The sequence below is a fragment of the Eutrigla gurnardus genome, assembly GCF_963514095.1.
Source record: "Eutrigla gurnardus genome assembly, chromosome: 14".
Lineage (NCBI taxonomy): Eukaryota > Metazoa > Chordata > Actinopteri > Perciformes > Triglidae > Eutrigla > Eutrigla gurnardus.
The window spans coordinates 20,593,926-20,611,621 of NC_139937.1; the positions used below are offsets into that span (position 1 = coordinate 20,593,926).

The 17,696-nt window shown below is 47.1% G+C and overlaps 2 protein-coding genes across 3 annotated transcripts in view; both read left to right on the forward strand.

Annotated features, from left to right (window-relative positions):
* Positions 1-17,696, forward strand: part of dctn3 (dynactin 3 (p22)) — a 55,741-nt gene that overhangs the window by 36,806 nt on the left and 1,239 nt on the right. The gene's annotated exons all lie outside the window — the stretch shown is intronic.
* bbs9 (Bardet-Biedl syndrome 9) overlaps positions 1-17,696 on the forward strand; it is a 100,057-nt gene that overhangs the window by 18,234 nt on the left and 64,127 nt on the right. For both annotated transcript variants that reach the window (XM_084027711.1, XM_084027712.1), the window contains exons 9-14: positions 2,476-2,605; positions 3,782-3,963; positions 4,674-4,750; positions 4,863-4,916; positions 5,002-5,104; positions 14,143-14,247. In XM_084027711.1, the coding sequence (XP_083883837.1) occupies positions 2,476-2,605; positions 3,782-3,963; positions 4,674-4,750; positions 4,863-4,916; positions 5,002-5,104; positions 14,143-14,247 (651 nt within the window). The remainder of the gene's footprint in view (positions 1-2,475; positions 2,606-3,781; positions 3,964-4,673; positions 4,751-4,862; positions 4,917-5,001; positions 5,105-14,142; positions 14,248-17,696) is intronic.

Sequence of the window (17,696 nt, forward strand, 5' to 3'; positions counted from 1 at the left end):
ATGATTTGATGAAAACACATGCCGGCGGCGGCGGCGGTCGGCCTCCACGTTCTCCAGATCTCCACCCAAATAAAACACCTCGGGGAGATTCTGCAGCAACGTGTTAAAGTGGTAACAGACAACATTTCCTGTGGCGGGCCGTTTGTTGTTAGCGCCTCCGTCACAGAGACAGCTGACGGCGTTGTGTTTCCCCTCCGAGGCCACGACGCGCTGCAGGCCGGCGACTCATCCAGACCATCGGGCTGGAAGTGAGACGTTGTTTATGACAATGGGTTCCCGTTGCTGCTCCGAGTAATGGAGTCCCGGACTCTTTCCCTCACTGCAACCGACACAAACACACAGCCTCTGTGAATTAATGTGTGATGACGTCACACGTATGCAAGTATGACATCACACCGTGACTTTTGGAGTGAGATGGAATAGTTTTGTTTGTCTCTTTCCGCTGCTCGAGATCGAAACTTCAAAGATCTGGCGTTGATGCTTTTTGGAAACCGTGGTAACCGTGGTAACTTTGGTAACCGCAGATACTGATGGCTACCAGAGAAAATAAAAGCACCATCCTTCCAGTTTTGCACCTCCTCTGTCCCGTAAGTGGAGCCGTCGTTTTAGGGAACAAATCTAAATGCTGATAGCATCGTTATTCTGTAGCTTTTCATTTATTTTATTATTATTTTCCTTTTTGCTAAGAAAACACAATCGTGTAAAGTAGAAATATAGTGTTTTATTCTTAAGTGGAGCGTTGGTTTATGTAATTAATGTATTGCAGTTTGTATTCATATGGAATAGCAGGAAAGCATAGTGCTTCTTCCTTCGCTGTTTAGAACATTTATATAATATATTATCATTATATTATTAAATTATTATATATATTTCATAAACATTGGAAATAGTTTATTCTATTCTTTTATATTGTGAACTCAACATTTATTACATGAGGATGAGTTAAAGTCTCCCGACCGCTGTCATCCAAACACTCAACGAGGATTTATCTTCAGGGTTCGGACTTTAATCTGTCTGCACATAACGCCCAATCATTATTATCCATTATGGTGTCATAGTGTGAGCAGAATGAGAACATTCAGTATAAATCACTAAAGAATGAGTCGAACATTATCTCCATCACTTTATAGGGTTATTATTTTGATGCTTTAATGGGAGAATGTGTAGCAGAGGAGCAAACGAACCGACGACCGTCCTCGGTTGTGGTTTTATGGTACGTTCCTCCTTAAAGGGAACAGGAGGAGACTGGCTGGAGGAGAGGAGAGAAGGAAGAGAGTGATGAGGAGAAGGTAGAAAGAGTGGAATATGGACGGATGGTCGGTGATTAGAGAGATGGGTAGAAAAACCAGGTGGGAACAGATCAGATGAGCGTGTTCTAGTCCTCTGTGTGTGAAAAGATGATATGACATAAATCAAACTAGACAGAAATATAACGTGAGGAAGAAGAGGAGAGAGGAAGAGGACAGAAGTGAGAGAGATGATGAAGAGGAGAGAAGGTAGACGAGGAGCCGAAGGTCTGCGTGGACGCCACAGCGGCTTGTAGATCGGACCTTTCTAATTAGGCGGTGATTATAAAGATGATGCTGTGGTGTGTGTGTGTGTGTGTGTGTGTGTGTGTGTGTGTGTGTGTGTGTGTGTGTGTGTGTGTGTGTGTGTGTGTGTGTGTGTGTGTGTGTGTGTGTGTGTGTGTGTGTGTGTGTGTGTGTGTGTGTGTGCGCTTTGATGTGGCGACGACACACGACACACACTCTGTCATTTTGACCCCTGAGCTGTTCCTCCCTGCTGACCGCCGCTCTTTATAACACGGAGAGGCGTGTTGGTGCTGCGTGTGGCCACCACTCAGATCTCTGTAGGTGGCACTGTGTGTGTGTGTGTCTGTGTCTGTGTGTGTGTGTGTGTGTGTGTGTGTGTGTGTGTGTGTGTGTGTGTGTGTGTGTGTGTGTGTGTGTGTGTGTGTGTGTGTGTGTGTGTGTGTGTGTGTGTGTGTGTGTGTGTGTGTGCATGTGAGAAACACACACTAGGAATAACTAGCATTTATATGTGATGTTTTCAGCCGTGAATCAAAGGAGAATGTGAATATGTAACTTTAAGTGTATGTGTGTGTGTGTGTGTGTGTGTGTGTGTGTGTGTATCATCACGATTAGTTTGATCAATATTGACCAAATATGAACCATTAAAATAAACAACTGCTTTAACTTCCAAGGGCCTGGGCTGCACGAGATTTCTGCCTAAAAGCCTATTAAGGCAGTTTTTTCTCGCCACTGTCGCTGTAACACTTGCCCCTGGGTGATGTTGGGAATTTGAAATTGTGTTGACTCTTGAAATTTTGAGCGTATTCTAGTCCTGCTCAATGTGTTAAGTGTCCTGAGATGACTTCTGTTGTGATTTGACACTATAAATAAAATTGAATTGAATTGAATTGAATTGTGCTGACATGAATAGAATCCGTTTCTTTTTTTTTCTGGTCTCCTTTAGTGACGGACGGCACCACCAACCTGTTGCTAGGCAACCACACCAACATGCTGCTCGTGTACCAGGATGTGACCCTGAAGTGGGCGGCCCAGCTCTCCTTCGTGCCCGTGGCCGTTCGCGTGGCCAACTTCCCGTGAGTACGAGCAGAGAAGCATGACTGAGACCTTAACAGTATGAGAGGATGTCTCATATCTGGTAGATGGAAAACATTACATATCAAGTTAACCTGGAGTTCAGGACTTTAGATTTAAATGAGGGCTGCTGGTATGACTGCAACACGTTCCGTAGTCGGTTTTCCAGCTCCTGATCCCGGAGTGTGTGGTGTTAGCTGGCCAATCAGAGCAGAGTGGGGCGGGGCCTGCTGCAGCCATGCTTCAGTGTTTTTCCCAGCGACTCCAATCAAACTGTAATTTGATGCAATTACGACGTACAAACATGGCTGAGAAATGATGTGGTTTCTGTATGTGTGTGTGTTTTTTTTGATGCAGCAGATAGAGAGTGTGTGTATGTGTGTGTGTGTGTGTGTGTGTTTGGCTGTGTTGTTTTAAAGCACTTGATAATCATCGTCTTGTTCTCTCTCTCTCACACACACACACACACACACACACACACACACACACACACACACACACACACACACACACACGGTGGATATGATCTGTGATTTACTGCTCCGGGTTCGTTGCTGTGTTTCTGGAGGTCGTATTAAGTTTTATGACTTCCCGTCCCCCGGTCCAATGAGACGCCTCCCTCCGGCCCTCCAAACTGTCCTCACCAGCTAGGTCTTCACAAGTCTAGATCTGGACCCGATCTGGACCCGATGTGAAACAGACCCGTGCAAAATCAGAAACCGACGTGCATAAATTAATATTCCAGAAAGATTAGATGCAAATATGTGGTCGCATGTCAATCTGATCTGGGTTTTATCTGGAGACACGACACGGAATGACAAGTGTGTGTGTGTGTGTGTGTGTGTGTGTGTGTGTGTGTGTGTGTGTGTGTGTGTGTGTGTGTGTGTGTGTGTGTGTGTGTGTGTGTGTGTGTGTGTGTGTGTGTGTGTGTGTGTGTGTGTGTTTACCGACTCACTGGAGTGGAACGACAACACATCTGCAACCAGTTAACACACACACAGTTGAACCGGCGTTCAGCCTCGTTCCATCGGTGCGATAACAACGTTCTGTTTCCTCGAAGCAGAGAACCCACTGTAAACGACATGTTCCACACTGGTTCCTCCTGGTTCCTAGCAGGTAGATGGGGGTTCAAGTAAGACCAGGTCCCGGGGTTCTCATGACCCCCCTCCTCTCCTCAGGGACCTGAAGGGCGTCGTGGTGAGTCTGAGCTCCGGCGGTCAGCTCCTGTGCTCCTACATGGGGACGGACCCGTCCTTCTTCTCCACGCCCAAGGTGGACGCCAGGGAGGCGGACTACGAGCAGGTGGACGCTGAGATGAAGAAGCTGCAGAGGTTCATCAGGGAGGCCACCAGGACTCAGGGTAGGAGGTCTACTCAGACCTTAGAACAGAGGTCTTTAACGTTTAGGACCCCCTATTACATATCATATAAAACTGTGTTCCTTATTAAATATTATTCTGGGGAGGAATATGGATTTTTCAAATCGTCCCGTAAAAAAAATCTAGATTAATATGGGAATCATTTTATGTTGCCCCTCCTCGAGCACATTATTTTCCAGGCAAACCTCATTTTTAAACTGTGATAAATGATAAGCAGGGCCGAGATCAACCCGCGGCGTGAAAGTGTAAAGTGGATCTTTTGATCTCCGCCTGTTTCCTCATGTAACACGTATCTTGTAAATGCAGCTGCGTGAACACAAATATGTAATTGAAAGAGGTTTACGGAGCGGAGCAGACAGACTGTAGGTGTGAAAACGCCTCATTAAAGTGTGTGGAGCCGGATGGAGAACATGAAACCAGCTGGATCGGCGGATCCACATCAGCAGCGGTTCACAGTTATATCGTTTAGTGTTTAATTCTTTCATTCAGCTTCTCTCAGTGAATACAAAACAGAATATTGGCAAATATCAAGTTTCTTACTTCCTGTGACGAACGGCTAGAAAGTTTTAAATGTTTTAAATACTGTCATTGATTCCTCTTGTTTTAAGATGACGTCTTAAGATGTTTGTCTTTTATGTGACATCATCAGGAGCGTCATCAGTTTGATATTTTGAACTCTGTCGTTCCTTCAGACATCCTGCCTAAAGCCGACGCTGAGGAGGATCTGATGTTGACGGCTGCTGTGTCCTCCAGCATGGACAGCCCATCGGTACACGCACACACTCATATTCACACATTCACACACATATACACACACACACACACACACATACACATGCACACACACTCACACTCATCCTTCTCTCTCTCTTCGTCTGCAGCAAGCTCTGATCCAAGACATCGACGGTCTTGCCGTCCCTTCAGTCACCGTACAGGTGAGCTGTACGACATCACATGATGACATCACGCGATGACGTCCTCCTCCCGTCTCACACCTGCCATGTGTCTCTCTGTCTCCAGGTGAAGGTGAAGGCCCGTTGTGTGGTTCAGTCCTCCAAGCTGACCGTCTCCATCCGTCCTCCGCTGGCCGTCTCCCAGGACCAGTTTGTCCTGGAGCCCATCGGTCAGTCTCTCTCTCTCTGTCCCTCAGCGGTTTGCTCCGTCCGTCTCGGGTCCAGAAACACATAGTTTAGTTTCACAACATGCTTTCTCCACTTTTCACTGAATGATTCACTTTCTTACTTGTCTCAAGAGAAGATAAGAGTTTGAGAATCTGAGAATCTGCTTCATATTAGGGCAGCATGATAAAGGAACAAAACTGACACTGCATTCTATTTTATCCTGCAGTGTGTGTGTGTGTGTGTGTGTGTGTGTGTGTGTGTGTGTGTGTGTGTGTGTGTGTGTGTGTGTGTGTGTGTGTGTGTGTGTGTGTGTGTGTGTGTGTGTGTGTGTGTGTGTGTGTGTGTGTGTGTGTGTGTGTGTGTTCACTGACATCTGCTGTCGGCTCCTTTAAACACCATCATCCCTCCTGTTAACAGCATTTACCTTTGAGCTGTTTTCACGTCTCAGCGTTTCCTCTGTTTGACTCTTCACCCCGTTGTGTGCACGTATACGGCGGTTTACTGAGTGTGTAATGTGAACCAGTTGGTGTAGGCGTTTATCAGAGGCTCCTAACGGCTCCACGAGAACACACGTTTTTAAAATGTGTGGCCCCGTTGGGGGTTGAACCTCTAACCTGCAGGTGTTGGTACCTTGGTCTGTGTGCTGGTGCACGTGGAGCAGGACTCCTGATGCTGTGTATGCTGGTGCACATGGGGCAGGACTCCTGGTGCTGGTGCACGTGGAGCAGGACTCCTGGTGCTCTGTGTGCTGGTGCACGTGGAGCAGGACTCCTGGTGCTCTGTGTGCTGGTGCACGTGGAGCAGGACTCCTGGTGCTGGTGCATGTGGAGCAGGACTCCTGATGTTGTGTATGCTGGTGCACGTGGAGCAGGACTCCTGGTGCTGGTGCACGTGGAGCAGGACTCCTGATGTTGTGTATGCTGGTGCACGTGGAGCAGGACTCCTGATGTTGTGTATGCTGGTGCACGTGGAGCATGACTATATAACAGAGGCAGTTCGAGCATCAGTCCCACACGTCTGTTGTTCTCGTGTTCTTTGCTCAGCTTTACAAGAGTCCAGATGTTGACATTTGTCTCCACCTTACCCACAATCCATTTCACTTTGTTGTAGTTGTTTCCTGGCCTGAAGTGCACGTCCACCAGATTTCCGATGCTTCGCTGTTACTCACCAAACAAACTGAACAGAGGCTGTTTTCAGGAAACTCAGACTCCTAGAAACGCCGTCCTGTTGTTTGTTGTGGTGCGTTCAGGCAACCGTTTCACTGTCCTGCTGTAAATTACGCTGTTTAAGTCCGAAACCGAAAAATCATACTAACTTCTTACCAGCCTCCCTCTTCAGTAAACCTTGAAGCTTCTTCCTCTGTCCTTACGATATACATCCCTCCAAAGTAAAGTAACGTTTGACAATATCGTGACAATATCTTCCCAAACCGTCTTCATGTACGGCGTGAAGATGTGATATTTAACATGAATGTCGGACATTTACACTTGAGTCCAAACTGAGAGCTGGTTCGTAATTAAACATCCCGTTCCCTGCGAGGCCGTGAACCCTCCGGAGTTTGTTCAGTCAGAGGAAACATGTCACACTGAAGGCTGCAGGTCAGACTAACGGAGCCCAGATGGAGACTCTCGAGCTGGATCGGCACCAGAAGAAGAAAAAAAAAAAAAAAAACCTCGTTCTCTTCCTCCAGAAACGGCTCCCGACATTTGTTGAAGCCATCATCCATCAGAGAGGAGGAGTCCTCCGCGTTCTGAGAGGAACCGTGATGCATCGGGATTCATCATTTCAAGATGTGAGACGCCTTGTCGGCCGGCTGGAACGCCGTCCGTGAGCCGGGAGCCGCCCGATTCAGAGCGGCCGCGGCTCTCATGATTCACGATGCGTTTCACCCCATTCTTATCTGTGCATATATATATATATATATATATATATATATATATATATATATATATATATATATATATATATATATATATATATGCACACGCACATACTTGACCTCTGCAGCTCTTAATTCAAACACGATGTGCTTGTTGCACAACACGCACTATATTTCCTGTAAACTCTTCTTTCAGCTTCCTCCATTTATAATGATGACATATTTTATTTTTTTATGACTTACATTTCATATTCTGGCATATTTTCGAATGCACATGTTTTGCGTTTATTACGTCTTTGCTTCAATACATCCGTGTCCATATGTTCACCATTTTCTGTGGTACGATGTTGGAATCGTAGCTCATTTTTTTTATTACCGGTAGTTGTATTAATATTCTGCCTCAGCAGGAGGGATAGATCCTTCCATCCGATGATGCCCCAGTTTTATTTCTTTAGATTTAACACCGTTCAACAGAACTGAGACACTAAACGCCTCCATCAACCATGAAGCTGAAAGAACACGGCCGATCAATAGTGAACATTTATACACGATTCTCAGTTTCAGAATGTATTTCAACCAGTTACAGGGTTGGCACGGGTGCTGGAAATCCTTGAAGGATTGAAAAGTGCTTGGATTTAGAATAAAGTGCTTGAAAGTGCTTGAAATGTTCTATGTGATGACATATATGATATAACAGAGAAAAGAAGATCTCCCTGAGGGAATGAAAACAGCATTTTCTGACATTTCTGCATGAAAATGACTTTTGATGATGAACAGATGATGAAAATAGTTGGTGATTATATTTCTGTGGATCTGTTAGTGGAATTAGTTTTCCTTTCATTTGTGGTCCTTCTGTAAAAAGCTGTCTCCAGGTGTAGGAACCCTGTAGCAGCGTGAGGAGCTAACAGGAGGATCTTCCAGCTCTGCTGCAGGAAATGAACATAATCTGTCCGCTGAGGAGGAACTCTGTTTGGGAAGTCATTTGCATGAGCCGTGATAGCTTCCATGTCTGAACTGACGATGCAGAGCGTGCCAACAAAATCTCAAACTTAATCAAAAGCAAATTCATTGAAGAAGATGCCAAAAAAAAAAAAAAAAAGCGAAAGTTTTTTTTTTTTTTTTTTACTTCTTGGCAGCAGCTTTCGACGTTTCACTGTTTATACGGGAGATCAGAGGCTGTGACTCGTTTACAAGAGACGCTTTGTTTACACGAGTTTAGGTGGCGGTCAGACGGGTCACATTCAGAAGCACACACACACACACACACACACACAGCTAGACGTACCTTAAAATACCTCCACATACGTGTGTGTGTGTGTGTGTGTGTGCGTGTGTGTGTGTGTGTGTGTGTGTGAGACGCTCTTTTGTCTTCCTGCAGAAATCTGGCGCTGGCTTCAACTAGTCAATCAACAGCTCTCTACTGCGAAACATGAGAGCCACTGAACACACACACTCTCTCTCTTTTCTCTCGTTCGCCCCCCTCGCTGACTCCCGCCCCCTCCTCAGTGACCCCTCGCTGGCCTGCGTTGGCCCAGAACGGCCCGGCCTGGCTCCGAGGCAGCAGGACCAGCGTCTGCTGACTCTTCAGTCACATTCTGGCCCCCGAACCTGAACGTCACGCTTCCGCTGGCGGCCAGGAACCGTAGGAAAGAATACATTAACGGTGGGACTCTAGCACTCAGGCAGGGTTTACTCTCGTGATTTGGGCCAGAAAATCACACCTGGCTCAGATGGATCACTGTCGGCTGTCAGCCGGAGGCTCAGTTAGGATGTAACACACACGAGAAACATTCAGTTTTAATGTGCTGTTCATGTGTTCTGGTGTCAGTCTGAGCTTCAGATTCTCAGTCTTCTTTTACTTCTTTCATCGGATGGAAATCTTCACTTTGGTGACTTTATTTGTATTTAGTTATGAATGTTTTATTGGACCGTGTTTAAAGTTGTACTCACGTTTTCATCTATTTAATTGTCTTTTAAGTTATTGTCTATCAATCAGTGAGTTAAAACGATGGTGGTTGATCATGTGACCCACTAATGAAAGTGCTTGTTCTCGCTGCTTTGCCAAGAAATAGGATCTCCATGTCTGTGGCGACATTCCCGCGCAAAATTCAAAATGTGTAGCTCATAGCTTTAGCTTTTCACGTCAGTCAGCAGCGGTTGGTCTGCCCAGGTGGAGCTGCTCATGGAAGTATGCTGCGTTTACTTGTAATCGGAAATCGGTAACTTCCAACTGCTGAGTCAGGCTCCCTCTCGTCTTAAGTGTTTGACCAGTACATTTCATTACTGCTGACTCACAACGGAGGATCAACAGCCAGAGAAAGAAGACCGTTCAACTTCCAGTCCCAAGAAAAAGAAACGACAAACTAATGGAAGTGAAGAAGCAAAGTCATCAAGAAGCAACGAGGAGAAGCCAGGATCACAACACTGTTGGGTTTCCAAAGGAACTCTGGAAGATGAAGTCCGCGAGAAACAACATATCTCAAATCTTTAAGGTTGCTGGACGTCAGGTGACACCTGATGGATGTGTGACACAAACACAGGACTTTCACCCAGAAGACTGCTGTCTGTGTCCCATGTATTGACTGGTGTTCCTGTCTCTCTCAGTCCACCACGTCCATGATGGACAGTCAGCATTCAGTGGTCAAACGTTTTTGGCCTCCAGAATTCATCAGCTAATTATGAACATTTCACACAAATATAAGAGAAAAAAAAACAAAGAAAAAAGGACGGATTCAAGTAGCGCTGATGAAGGAAAACATGGCCGCCGTTTAGAGAAACACCAGCAACCGTAACCACGACGACAGCTTCTGTCTTCCTCATCATCACAGGTTACACCTTCTCTCTTTCACCTGCTCATCTCTGCTTTGTCACACACAGACACATACACACACACACACACACACACACACACACAGACATACAGACACACACGTAACTCGTCTTACAATATTCATCTCCCTCTGATTATGTTTAAGTGTGTGTGTGTGAGTGTGCGTGCGGCTGTCCCATGTGTCTTTGATTGTCTGGATCAGTGTGTGTCCACGCTTGTCTCAGTGTGTGTGTGTGTGTGTGTGTGTGTGTGTGTGGAGGAAGAGGAGGGGAGGTAGCGCCTTCTGACTTTTATTGTTATTCCAGTTTTTATTCGTCTCAGATGGCGACTCCGTCCCCTGTTCACCACACACTGCCTCCTTTGTTCTCTCTCTCTCTCTCTCTCTCTCTCTCTCTCTCTCTCTCTCTCTCTCTCTCTCTCTCTCTCTCTCTCTCTCTCTTCTAGCGTTTCCTCTCTCCATCTTTTCTCTGCTTCCTCTCTTTCATTTGTCACGCTGTCGGCTGATGTCTTTATTTCTCCCTTCTGCTTCCTTCTCTTCCCTTTTTTGCTTTCCTTCTCTCTGTATTGATTTGCAGCACTCTTCCTCCTCTTCCTCCTCTTCATCATGCACAACCACACCAAGGCTGACAACATCGTCTTCATGCAGATGAAATCCTTTAGATTAATGAATTGCCGGATGTATAATTTTTGTATCGTTATTGAGTTCCTACACATCGATGATCTTAAGTTGTGAGTCTGGTATCATGTAGAAACTTTAGTGATCAATGTTTCAGTTTAATTCCAAACCTGTTGGCTATAAACAGACTTTCTTACAGTTATAATAGTTATAATCCCAGTGAGGAGGCGTCTTCATCCCCTCATACATGCATGTACGATGTGTTTGTGTTTGGCTGATCTGGGCTCAGTTATCCACCTCCACGGAGCTCCTACTCCCAACATGCAGAAGTCACTTTCTAAAATCAAGATCAGGTTTGTTGTGTTTAAGGTCAGACCCACAACGGCGTTCCGACCTGATCCTGACCGACAGAGGTCAAAGGTCGATGCTTAACAACGCGGCGGCGCTCACCTCAGATCCCCTCGTTTGCAGAGCAGGAATGGAATCTACCTTCCACATTTGTTTTTCTCTTATGTTTTGCTTTTTATATTATTTGCACATGGCAAAGAAAGGTCTTTCACACACACACACACACACACACACACACACACACACACACACACACACACCTCTTCACCATCTCCTTGTGCGGTATAGATCCCCATCTCCAACCTCTTGACCTTTAACCTCTTCCAAACAGTCAGTACTCGGTTTAACCTGAGCTGTCAAGTACTATAACCTGAGAGCTCTACACACACACACACATCTACACACTCACACACACACACACATCTACACACCTACACATCTACACACTCACACACACACACACACACACACACACATCTACACACCTACACATCTACACACTCTCACACACACACACACACACGCTTCTACACACGCTTCTACACACCTACACATCTACATACACACACACATCTACATACACACATCTACACACTCACACACACACACACACACACACACATACATACATCTACATACACACATCTACATACACTTCTACACGTCTACATACACACACCTACACATCTACACACGCACATCTGCATACTCTTCTACACACCTACACATCTACACACACATTTACATACACTCACACACACCTACACATCTACACACACACATATTTAGTTTCCCAGGAGAGCCGTGTATCCTGCTGCCCTTGTGAGCGTTCGGTGTAAACATGTAAACACAGATGTCTGTGGTCGGAGCGCTGGCGACATCGCTTCAGACGCCACGGTCCTCCAAGACAGACGGCTACCAACCAATCAGCCGCTCAGCTTCTCCTCGCCTCAGACCTGGATGGAGTTCTCTGACTCTCTCTAGTTCTGCAAAATCCCAAACTCTCACTTAGGATTGTCTGATGTCCAACAGCGGAGGATCCAGCCCTCGCCTGAATCCTCCGATGTTCACCGGCAAAAAAATAACACGATCGACGAGACGAGAGAAAGAAACGGTAGCGGAGAGGAGGAGAAGAAAGTGATGAGGAGAGAAGAGGAGAGAAGAGGATAAAGGTTGAGAATCAGTGGAAATGTGACTGAAAGGAAATAAAATAACTGTGGAGGCGAAAGTAAAGATGGAGACCAACTGGGAAGAGGAGGAGGAGGAGAAAGGAGGCAGCAGAGAATCTGGGATTTCAGTCTTCAGATTGTTTTGGTTGGCGGTGGTGTTAATGGGTTAATGCGCGTGAGAGCACTGGGACCAGTGTGAAGTGGGTCGGGCCTCCAGGTCATCAACCTCCATGTTACCTGCAGCAGCAGCAGCATGTCCAGATGTGTCTGATCGAGGAGGACGAGGGGGGGGGGGGGTGTTGTTTGTTGGTCTTAATGGGCCTGGGAACACTTAGAGCACTTAAACCAGTCTGACCAGTTTGACCTCCAGGTCACATGGGTTAAAAGCCTTCTGCTGACAGACAGGATGACAGGGAGGAGGGAGGGAGGAGGGAGGGATGGCTTGGTTTCATGTAGTCAGAGCTTACACCTCCTCTAGAGTCTCCATCTAACACGGTGACGTATCTACACTAAGCACCTCTAGAGTCTCCATCTAACACGTGACATATTTTACACTAAACACCTAGAGTCTCAGATAAGCAGATATTGAATATTTGACAGATGAATATTGATCGACTGCGTCAGAAGGACTTTAGAAGAAGAGAAGATGAGGGAGGTCACGCTGTCAGAGCTTCTGACAGAGAAGAGAAAGTCTCTGTTCGTTAATCTTCCCTACTGTCTGTCTGAGGAGGAGGAGGCTCTCCTTTCATCTGCTGTGTGTGTGTGTGTGTGTGTGTGTGTGTGTGTGTGTGTGTGTGTGTGTGTGTGTGTGTGTGTGTGTGTGTGTGTGTGTGTGTGTGTGTGTGTGTGTGTGTGTGTGTGTGTGTGTGTGTGTGTGTGTGTGTGTGTGCGCGTGCGTGCGTGCGTGCGTGCGTGTGTAATACACTGAGAGAAACACAACAGAGATCTTTTCAAACAGCCGTCTCCTGACTCTCCTTCATGGTTTTCCATGAGGACACAAACACACACACACACTCACTCTCTCTCTCTCTCTCTCTCTCTCTCTCTCTCTCTCTCTCTCTCTCTCTCTCTCCCTCTCACACACACACACACACACACACACACACACACACATACTTGGTGTCCAGTCACCTGTAGCAGCCGAGAGGAACATCACGCCCCATTACACCACCACACCCATCGCCCTGTGACTGTGTTTGTGTGGCTGCTTAAAGCCATTAGCTGTAATATATCCTTTCCTCTCCATCAGGATCTGATCCCACCTCTCTCTCTCTCTCCCTCTCTCTCTCTCTCTCTCTCTCTCTCTCTCTCTCTCTCTCTCTCTCTCTCTCTCTCTCTCTCTCTGGTCTGCATGGGTACTTGGATGCTGTTTAGTGCTCTGGTTACTGTTGCTGCTGCTCTGTCCTCCCCTTGGCTGGGATGTGGAGTGTGTGTTCCTGAAGGACTCGGGTTAGTTTGGGTTTTGCTGCGTCCCGTCATGTCCTCACCTCCGACATGCCGACTCCAACTCGGTGTTTCGTTGGACAACTTGTTTCCGGAGCCATCGTTCAACGACAACCAGAGTAAAAACAGAAAGAGAGAAACCGTTTTAGACAGGAGGAAACCTGCGGTTCCAAGAAGTGAAGCCGATGCTAACGGTTGTTAATTCTGCATTCTCTCTGCTGGCCACCAGGGGGCGACTCCTCTCTGATTGTATAGATGTCTATGAGAAAATGGTCCTACTTCTCTCATTTAGTACATTATCGTCCATTTAGAGTCCACCAGACCAGAAAGCAGGGGATGCTTTAGGGGCGGGGCTTACATGCTGATTGACAGGTCTCTACCATGCTACCAATGCTAGTTAGCTACTAAGATGACGTAAACACTTAGCTGTAAAGTTGAACCTTGAATCATGTCGACTATAGGCAAGACTTGACCAATCAGATTCCACTATGTAAACTCTTAGAATATATAAAGATGTATAAATTGTGGTGATCTCAGGGTTAAGTTGCTGATCATGAGTCAGAGGGTCTCCATCCTGTCAGAGGAACAAAAAAATCAGAAAAAGGGTATTAAGGATGTAATGTTCGTAGCTGTAACTAACTCCTTTTATTTCAGGATTACGTTTCACGGCTTATAAAAGAGGAACAGAAGTGAGCGGATCAGCTGCTCGACGGGAAGTGACATCAGGACTCAACATCTGCTCTCTGTCTCCTCAGGTGTCGGCTCCTCCACCGTCGTGGCGTTTTCAGCTTTCCTCAACGGACACTACCCCGCCGCCGACCTGAGTGGCGACATCACCGTGTCCTACAGCTCGCCGACAGGTAACCTCCTCTTCTGTGGTGACCCGAGGCCCGGCATTGCGAGCCGTTATGTGTCTTTAAATGAAACCCTTTAGGCAGAGCCGTTTCTTGCTATAAGAATAGGTGCATAGGGCCCCTGCAGCCACTAGGGACAGCATCTTGCATCGGGCCACTCAAAAGGCAAGAAACGGCTCTGCCTTTAGGTCATCGTTGTGGCTGTGAGTTCCATTGTGAGTCCAGATACAGTCCCGTGTTGTGTAGCGCTGCCGAACAGCAGCCGCGAACAGAGACTTGACGTAAGGACATCTGGGCCCCGTTCATCCCGCCGCTCCCTCCAGGCGTCGGTTTCCAGGCCTCTGCAATAATTCTGGAAGATATTACTTTCCTCCTGCAAAAACCAACAAAACCTCTCTTTATTTCAAATGTCACAGACGTCCTTTTTTTTAAATACTGATTTTTTTTTAGCGTTCCTTCAACAAAAAAAAACAAAAAAAAGCAGCTCATGAAAAAAGAACCTGTGTTTTCTTACTATTGTTTCCTTTGGATTGGGTTTGCGTTGGCAGGCGTCTGCCGGTGGAACAGTTTCTCCCCCAGAAGCACTTTAATGTGAAATGTCTGGAAATATTGGGGAAGTGCTCCTTTTTTTTGTTCGGCTTTATTGTGATGCTAAAAATAGCTGAAAATAAAAGAGTATTTCATCGGAGGCCTGGAAGCCGAGCAGCTGGGGTGGAGAGAATAGGGGGGGCTGGTCTCCTGTTGGACTGGAGGGGGAGGAGGGTTATTAACGTGGAGGAAGAGGAGGCACGCAAAGCATGGAAAATAGAAAAGAGGTGAGATATAGATTAGATAGCTTTGATTCTTTGTATTTGATACTCTGATGGAGGAGAAGCTTAACGAGAGATTTTTCTGCTGATCATCTTCGTAGATCCTCGTTTCAACACATTAAACTGAGGCTCAATTTCTCAAAACTACTTTCTCAAACCTCTCGCAAAACTAAGCGCAGCATCAAAACCACGTTGTCTCTTCTCAAACCTGATCCCTTCCATTAAAACCATCCACACGAGGTCCTGGACTACGTTGGGCTGTGAAGGATCCGTCAGCCGGATCCTGAGACAGGAGAAGATGGATGCAGTTAAAGGAGTCTTTGAGGCAGATTCAGGTCTTCAGGTGGACCTCTGAAGGCTGGGTGCAGGATGGGTGACCCTTCTTGGCCCATGCCAGGCCGCCGTCCCCCCCCCTCAGCTCACCGTGTTGGGACAAGACCTGGTTCCTGGGGGGTTTGATGACTCCCCTGATTATTACAAACCCATTTGCAGTGAAAGGCCTTTTAAACGCTGTCACTCAGCCTGGACCTCCTGGATCAGGTTACCTCTCTCATCGTAAAGGCCACGCCCCCTCGCCGGTCTAAACGGATGGCTGTTTCCAGCTGTGGTGTCGGCTCGTCTGGTGGTCGACTGCAAAGTGGTTTAATCCACATTCACGCCTCGTCTCCTCTAAACGCCGCCGGTATGAGAGGAATGCATCACTCTGTCTCCGTCTGTCTCTCTCTGCCCCCACCTTAACACCACCTCCACCCCTCTTACACCACCTCCGACCCACAGAACACCACCTCCACCCCTCATAACACCACCTCCACCGCTCATAACACCACCTCCACCCCTCATAACACCACCTCCACCCCTCTTACACCACCTCCACCCCTCATAACAACACCTCCACCCCTCATAACACCACCTCCACCCCTCTTACACCACCTCCACCCCTCATAACAACACCTCCACCCCTCATAACACCACATCCACCCTTCTTACACCACCTCCGCCCCTCTTACACCACCTCCACCCTTCTTACACCACCTCCACCCCTCTTACACCACCTCCACCCCTCATAACACCACCTCCACCCCTCTTACACCACCTCCTCCCCTCATAACACCACCTCCACCCCTCATAACAACACCTCCACCCCTCATAACACCACCTCCACCCCTCTTACACCACCTCCTCCCCTCATAACACCACCTCCACCCCTCATAACAACACCTCCACCCTTCTTACACCACCTCCACCCCTCTTACACCACCTCCTCCCCTCATAACAACACCTCCACCCCTCATAACACCACCTCCACCCTTCTTACACCACCTCCGCCCCTCTTACACCACCCCACCCAGTGGCTACTGTGCCCGTCTCTAAGCCCAACAAAGCCTCTGACATTTAAGAAGCCGTTGACTCTTTAAGCCCTTCAAAGCGGCTCGTCGTCACCACAGAAGGAATTTCATTAGACGACGGCCATCACACAAACACACTCCGGAGGATCAAGTGGTCGAGTTGGCGTTTCCACAACATTGTCGGCCCGTACACACAATGAGGCATTTTCATCCGAGCTGTCACAGATCGGTTTGCAACTGTGCGGATAATTTCCATAAAAACATGGCCAGCCATGATTCACTGGTTGCTACGCCAACTCGTGTGGAAACCTCGGGAGCCGGTTGGCAGTCGGTCCCGGTTTCTCCCGGTTTATTGAGCTCGCCAGAGTGACCAGCATCTCCACATGTCCGTGTCTCCGGGAGGCTGCAGGGTCCTTGTTAGCGCCGTCCTTGTTTAGCAACCTTCTCCGTTCGGGCTCTGCCGGTCTGCCAGGCAGCTTGTGTTCTCGGTCTGGATCACACAGATCTGCTGGAGGGAGGACCCCCAAACGAGGGATTCCTCTTCAGTGCAGATCTCAGCTTCCTCCCAATGATCTGCTGCAGTTGGTCTGTCATTGTTTCATCAGTGGATTTATGAGGATTTATATCGCAGGAAACCTGCAGGAATGAAGACTTAATTTCATTTATTTTAAACAAAAACTCTGGTTCTGAAAAGTGAAGCCAAAGCTGAAGGTCCTTTAAAGCTGCATTCTCTCTGCTGGCCACCAGGGGGTTGTTATTGCGATTATTATCTCAGTAATCATTGTTAACATGAGTTTATGGTTTCAATCTCTAATGTCAAGTCTTCTTCAATCCAACATGATGTTCATGTAGTGTGTGTGTGTGTGTGTGTGTGTGTGGGGGGGGGGGGGGGGGGGGGTAGAGGGTATAAAGTAAGGTGGTGATGTTGTATTTGGACTGAACCAACAGTTTGATGGGGTCAGCTCTATTATTATTATTATTATTATTATGTAGTAGTAGTAGTAGTAAGTAAATGAAGCTGATCTGTTTGGTAATAAAATAGAGGGAGGCAGCAATACAGCAGGGTGACTTTCACCGTCCTTAATAACGTAGTATATAGTAGTAGTAGTATGAGGTAGTAGTAGTAGTATTAGTAGTAGTAGTAGTAGTAGTTCTAGTAGTAATAAAAGAGAGGGAGGCAGCCGTACGGAAGCGTGACTTTCACCGTCTTTAATAACGTGTGAACCTGCTGACTCAGCAGCTTGGAGCCGTTTCATTGGCCTGCGACCTGCCATCTGCTTCTCATTCACCTTCACAGGAA